Genomic DNA, 6,349 nt, shown 5'->3' with positions numbered 1-6,349 from the left:
TCCTCTCTCCTAGATACATCTTTATTATTCCTAATTCCCACTTCAAAGACCTCTGAGAATACGAGAGAACCCACTTGGCTGGGGCCGAATGAATAATTCTTTTACCTATGCTCTCTCCTCAAGTAGTCATATTCAAAGAACTGCTCGGTTCACTGGAAACTGGGACCTGCCCAGGGCGTCTACCGCTGAACCCCTCGCAGGGCACACGGGTAGGCTGAAATCCACGTCTGGGCTGCTGTTCCGGGGCTTTTGAATCAGTATGGCCCCATCCCTCCATTGGTTTGTAAGTGCCTGAAGGAGAGGCGGGCTGCCCCAGGGGAAAGGGCACTGGGCAGGGTAGGGTGTAGGGCGAAAGCCGCCCCGCTGCCTGCAGAGCAAGTTGTGCTGACCAGGGGCAGAGGCCCGAGCCTGTCGTCTGTGCCTGCGGCTCAGAGGCACGGTCTGAGGCCATCCGGTTGCTAAGGCTTCAGCGGTTCAGCCGGTTCAGCCGGTTCAGCCGTGGCATCGCTGAGCGGCTTCCCTGGGCATCCTCTGCTGCCCGGGGGAGGTCCCCCCGGCGCCGGCCCGCCCACCTGCCAGCCCCTCTCCCCTCCTCGAGGCCCCCCTCGGGGCTCCCACCCCGCGCTCAGGCCTCAGCTGCCCTTTCCCCCTTTTGTTCCCGCTGATCCAGGGAGCCGGGCTTTCTCCTCCTCTGGTCTCTGCTCCTCCTCCCCCCTCGAATCCAGTCCTGGTTTCCCCGCCGCCAGCCTCGCGTTCCTCCCCGCCTGGGCGAGCTCCCCGCCCCCGCCGCGCCCGTCGTCCCCGCGGGGGGTTCGGCTGCGCCCGACCCGCTGCCTGCCTCGGGGCTCGGCTCGCCCGGTCCGGCGGCTCCAGTCCGCATCTCGCTGCTGCCCAACCCGGTACGAGCCCCAGCCGCCGGGGCGGAGGCAGCGCTGGCCCCGGCCCCCCTCGGCCACCTCGCCAGCCCGGGGTCGGCGGGGAGGGAGCAGCCGGGCCGCCCCCCGAGCCCCTCCGAGGACAATGCGCCCGGCGCTCGGCGACCCGCGCTCGGTCTCGTCCTCGTCCGGCTCCTGCCCCGCGCCCCCCGCCGCTGCCCGGCTGCAGCCCCTCTTCCTCCGGGGGGCGTCCTCCCGCGGCCGGAGAGGCTCGGGCGACAGCAGCACCAGCACCAGCACCAGCCGGGGGGGCGGCGGCGGCAGACGCGGCGGGGGCGGGGGCGGCGGCGGCGGCGGCGGCGGCGGCGGCGGCGGCTCCCCCAGCAGCAGCACCGGCGCGGAGAGAGAGGACGACGACGACGACAGCATCAGCATCAGCAAGCCGCTGGTGCCCGCCGCCGCCGCGCTCCCGGGACCCCCGGCCCAGGGGGGCGCCCCGGCCGCCGACCCCGCACCCGCCGCCGCTTCCTCCTGCACCTCCACCTCCACGCCCACCTCCTCCTGCGGCATGACCGCCGCGGACTTCGGCGGCGGCGCCGCGGCCGGGGCCGTCGGGGGTCCCGGGGGCCGCGCGGCCGGGGGCGCGGGCGGCTCCGGGACGGGCGGCGGCGCGTCCCGCTGCTCGTGTTGCTGCTGCTGCTGCTGCTGCGGCCGCCCGGGCCGCTCGGGCCGCAGGGGTCGGCGCCGCGGCTGCGCGCCCCGGCCCGGGTGCCGCTGGGGCTACCAGGCGCTGTCCGTGGTGCTGCTGCTGGCTCAGGGCGGCCTGCTGGACCTGTACCTCATCGCCGTCACCGACCTGTACTGGTGCTCCTGGATCGCCACGGACCTGGTGGTGGCGGCGGGCTGGGCCATCTTCTTCGCCAAGAACAGCCGGGGCCGTCGGGGCGGCGCGGCGAGCGGCGCGCACAACCACTTCCAGCACCACCACCACGCGGCGCCGCCCCTGCACCTGCCCGCCGCCTCCGCCGGGGCGCCCGCGGGGGCCAAGGCGCGCGGCGGCCGCGGGGGCGCGGGCGGCCCGGGGGGCGGCCCCGGGGCTGCCGGGGCGGCGGGCGAGTTCGCCTTCGCCTACCTGGCCTGGCTCATCTACTCCATCGCCTTCACGCCCAAGGTGGTGCTGATCCTGGGCACGTCCATCCTGGACCTCATCGAGCTGCGCGCGCCCCTGGGCACCACCGGCTTCCGACTCACCATGGCGCTGTCGGTGCCTCTGCTCTACAGCCTGGTGCGCGCCATCAGCGAGGCGGGCGCCCCCCCCGGCTCGGCGGGACCCCTGCTCCTGCAGCCCCAGCAGCACCGAGCCGCCGGCTGCTTCCTGGGCACGTGTCTGGACCTGCTCGACAGCTTCACCCTGGTGGAGCTGACGCTGGAGGGCCGCGTGCCGCTGCCTGCGCACCTGCGCTACCTGCTCATCGCCGTCTACTTCCTCACGCTCGCCTCGCCGGTGCTCTGGCTCTACGAGCTCAACGCCGCGGCGGCCGCGCCGTCCTGGGGCCCGGCTCCCGGGCCGGGCAGCTGCAGCCGCCTTCTGCGCCTGCTGGGCGGCTGCCTGGTGGACGTGCCGCTGCTGGCGCTGCGCTGCCTCCTGGTGGTGAGCTACCAGCAGCCGCTCTCCGTCTTCATGCTCAAGAACCTCTTCTTCCTCGCCTGCCGCGGCCTGGAAGCCCTCGAGGGCTGTTGGGACCAGGGGAGTCGGGCCTCCCCCCGGGGAAGAGCGGGCTACGGAGCTCCGGCCCCCGCCCCGCCGCCGCCGCCGCCGCCCCCGCCCCCTCAGGGAGGCGCGCAGCTGGGCCACTGCCTCGCGGAGGACGAGGGGGGCGCGCTCGGCTACGCCAACACCCTGGCCGCGACCGCCCAGAATTGAGGGGGCGAGAGGGACCGGGCTTGCTCTGCCCCTGGTCCTTTGACCGGCTCTCACCCGGGTTCCATCAGGCTCTACCTGGAAGACGGAACGGCCGGTTGGGCCAAGGGCTGCTGTGTCCTGCACCCTTCTGCTCAACAGCCCGGAGGGACACGAGCCGCTAACGGTGACGGTGACGGAGGAAGAGCCGCTTCCTGCTCTGTTCTCCCTCATCCAGCCTCAGGGGTCCGGGCCCTTCTGCCTCTTGCTTTACCCGCCGCCGTCCGAAGTCTTGTACATTGTGGGGGAAAACGGAGGACACGGGGTGCCCAGACAGGGGTGCTGGGCCTCAAGCCTTTCCCCTCGCTCGGAAGTGCCAGCTTCTTATAGGCTGTGGCCGTGTGGTCGTTGTCCCACGCCTTGAAACTGATCCAGAATCCACTGTTTCCCCTGGTGGGTCTCTTTGGATTTTTTTTTTTTTTTCCCAGATGGTCGATGCAAAGTCTGTCTGTGTGTATAGTATAGTTTTCTTGTGTCCACACTGTGGCCCCTTGCAATCAGTAGGAGATCTGGGGAGGCCCTGTCCTTCCCGCCACACACAGGACCGCCCTCTTCATTCCTACCTGAATTTGTGGCCATGAATTCCCAGAAAGAGCTGGGCTCCTGCGAGCTGCCCAGTTGCTCCCCTCCAAGGGAGAAGCTCACCCAGGATCTTCCTCAATTCCACTCCTCTCTTCTCAGCTTGGAGGCAGAGAGGGTCCATACACTAATGACCAAACTGCACCCTTTCTTGGGTGAGTGAGCATTTCTACCTCCGTGCTTTCGACTTTTGTTGCATCATGCACTGATGCTGCTTGCAAAAAACAAAGGCAAAATACTCAGAAGTTACATTCAACATGGCCACTGGATCCAGCTGGGGTTTGGTGCCAGTCTTATTACAGGGTCTGTGGAGTATCAGCCATTGGCTTGCCCTCCCGCTCTCTCTTCCTCTGCACCCAGAACTCTTACTCCTCCCAAGGTTTGTTGCTGACTGGGTCAGATCTTGGCTCAGAATGACAGCTTTGGTGGGGCTCCTGGATAGATGTGATGTTGGGGTTCCCATTGCTCAAGGAAATCCATTCCCCATCTGTCCTTCCTCTAGGAAGCCTGGTATAGATCAGAAAGGGTGATGATGACCTTTGTCCTCTGCTCTGGTTAAGGGAATTTCTAAGGAGAAGGCAGGCTGCATGGAGAGGCTGGGCAAATCCTCCCCCTGCCCCGCCTTCCTCCCTAGGATTCTTGAGATGAATGACAAGGGACACCTAGGGGTTGCCCGCTCATAGTCTCCACGTAGGACATCACTCTTAGAATCTTTGAGGATGGGTAAGTATTTTTAGGAGAGGTAAGAGTGCTGGAGGACAGTTGGCAGCAAGGCCAGGAAATACTCACTTTCTTCCACCCCAACTAGGATGGGGTGGGGGACAAAACTGTAAGAATTTTTGTTTCCTGTCCCCCCTCCTGATACTTCGTGTGGTGTAATGAACCCTGGACAAAGGACCAGAAGTCATGGGTTGTAGTTTTGACTGTCACTCACTAGCTTTGAGTGACACATCACTTTTGCTTTCTGGGCCCCAGTTTTTCACTTGGGGACCTTCTCTCTCAACTTCCTGGGGGTTTGTTGACAAAAGACATCCATATAGACAAGACACAGAGGGGTTGGTATCTTGACCAGAGTTCTGAGCCTCCCCTACTGTCACAGTGGGGAACAACAGAGGAAAAATGTTTACTCTCAGTGGATTGTCTGTGCTTTCAGCCCCTCACCCTACCAGGTCCAATATTAGGGGGTTGGATTTTGCAACTAGTCTTTTATTTTCTGCCTCCTCCTCCCCATATCCTTTCCCTTTGAATTCTCTGTGCTCAAAGTTCTCCACCCAGACCCTGGGTGCCCCCCTCCCCTCGCCACCGACCCCATAGCTGCTCCTTGGATCTCCATCCCCTTTCTCCAGGTTTGCTCTGTTTCTCTGCTACCTAATCTCAGTGGCTATGAAAGGACAATGTGTCCAAGCCATAGCTAGCTGCTCACTGGACCCTGCCCTACCCCTTTAGTCCTGTTTGGATGGTGGTTTCCTCTGCCAAGCGACTGACTGTAAAATCTGAGTGCTGTTGAGTTTTTTGGTGGGAGGCTGTGATAGGTTCTGATGAGCTACCACTTGCCCAGGTACATCGAGACACAGATGGCAACCGGGCCAGCTCTGCCTTCCAGCCACACTCACCCCTGGACACTGTCCTTCAAACATCTGGTGCAAGTACTTTGTGCTCAGGGGTCAATCCCTTCCTTCTGTTTTTTTTTTTTTTTCTTTTTTTTTTTTTCTTGAGTGCTTTTGCTTTCTTTCCTTGCCCTACTCACAAAGAGACCTGACCCCTCAAGTTTCGCTTTTCTTGCTTTCTAGGGGCTTCTGTAGTGGGGGGGGTGTCAAACGGGAGATGTTTTCCCTGAGGGTCTCATAAACAAGAGGTGCGCTGTCTCCTGAGGCATATGCCTGCAGTATAGTTCATAGAAAAGTAGCCCGCATTCAGAATTCAGTCTGCCTGCCTCCAACGTTTACGAAAGTAAGGTGCGCCCTTGATCTGAGCCTCTGACTCGTAATGGATTGTAAAAGGGGGTTGAACTGGACCCTGTCTCAAGGCTGTTCTGATAGAACATGGCTTGGTTCTGAGTCCATGTATTTTTGGCGAAGATTGCTGGCTGGAAGTTAGAGTCTGGAAGAAGGGAGGTGGCACCTCACTAGCATTGACACATTCCCCCCCCTTTTTCTTTTTAAAAATAAAACCAGCCTTTGTTCTGAAAATAAAAAACTTGAGACTTGTGACAAGCTTCCTGTGTGGTTTGTTTTAAGATCTTTCCCATCCTGGTTTCCTTACTAAATTCTTAAATGTCACTGTGACATTTGTCATCATTTTATAGGCTTGTGTTAACATTGTGAGTACACTTGGCCATTTCCTTTTAGGTGGTTGGCACTCTTCGGGGAGGCCTTGACCTGGGGGGTGTCTAGCCAGGCTTCCTATAGGCAGGGCTAACTCACGTGGGCTCTCGGCCTGGGAGACATTTCCCCAGCCACTGGGGGCTTTCACTCCCATTTCTAAGAAAAACTTACCAAAGGAAAGACTGAGCAATTTATTTTCAAATACTTTGCCCTCCTGTATTACTCTTGTCCCAGCCAGAAGCATGAATTATGTGTGAATGAGAAGAACAAGGCTTTTCTTTTTAACATCAACAACAACAATAACAATAACAAAACAATACAAAGGAGACTGTGAAGTCTAAGAACATTGAGTCTGCACAAAAATAATAGTGTGTGTGTGTGTGTGTGTGTGTGTGTGTTTTCCTTTAGTACAGAGACAGCCAATACTATTCAAAGGACTCGGTGCTGTTGCCCTGTGATGCTTGTGGCCATTCCAAAGACCAACAGAGGTTGGACCCAGAGGGAGAAAGAGGCAAAATCAAAGCCTCGGAACAACCAGGTCCTGTGCTTGGTCTGCCTCCTACCAGCTGCAACTGCAGGTGCTTACCTCACCTCCTCGGATGTTTTCAAAC

General features: G+C 60.5%; 1 protein-coding gene across 1 annotated transcript; it reads left to right on the top strand.

The window, feature by feature from the left end:
• Nucleotides 1-737: 737 nt before the first annotated feature.
• On the top strand, nt 738-5,627 carry TMEM121B (transmembrane protein 121B). The gene has a single exon (XM_077871699.1). The coding sequence runs from the start codon at nt 1,021-1,023 to the stop codon at nt 2,797-2,799; it is 1,779 nt and encodes a 592-aa protein (XP_077727825.1). The 5' UTR covers nt 738-1,020; the 3' UTR covers nt 2,800-5,627.
• The last annotated feature ends 722 nt before the right edge of the window (nt 5,628-6,349 follow it).

The sequence above is a fragment of the Canis aureus genome, chromosome 25 (assembly GCF_053574225.1).
Source record: "Canis aureus isolate CA01 chromosome 25, VMU_Caureus_v.1.0, whole genome shotgun sequence".
Lineage (NCBI taxonomy): Eukaryota > Metazoa > Chordata > Mammalia > Carnivora > Canidae > Canis > Canis aureus.
This window is presented reverse-complemented; position numbering and strand designations above follow the sequence as displayed.

Coding starts and splice junctions, on each gene's coding strand:
- TMEM121B (XM_077871699.1), top strand. CDS start 1,021: ATGCGCCCGGCGCTCGGCGACCCGCGCTCGGTCTCGTCCTCGTCCGGC.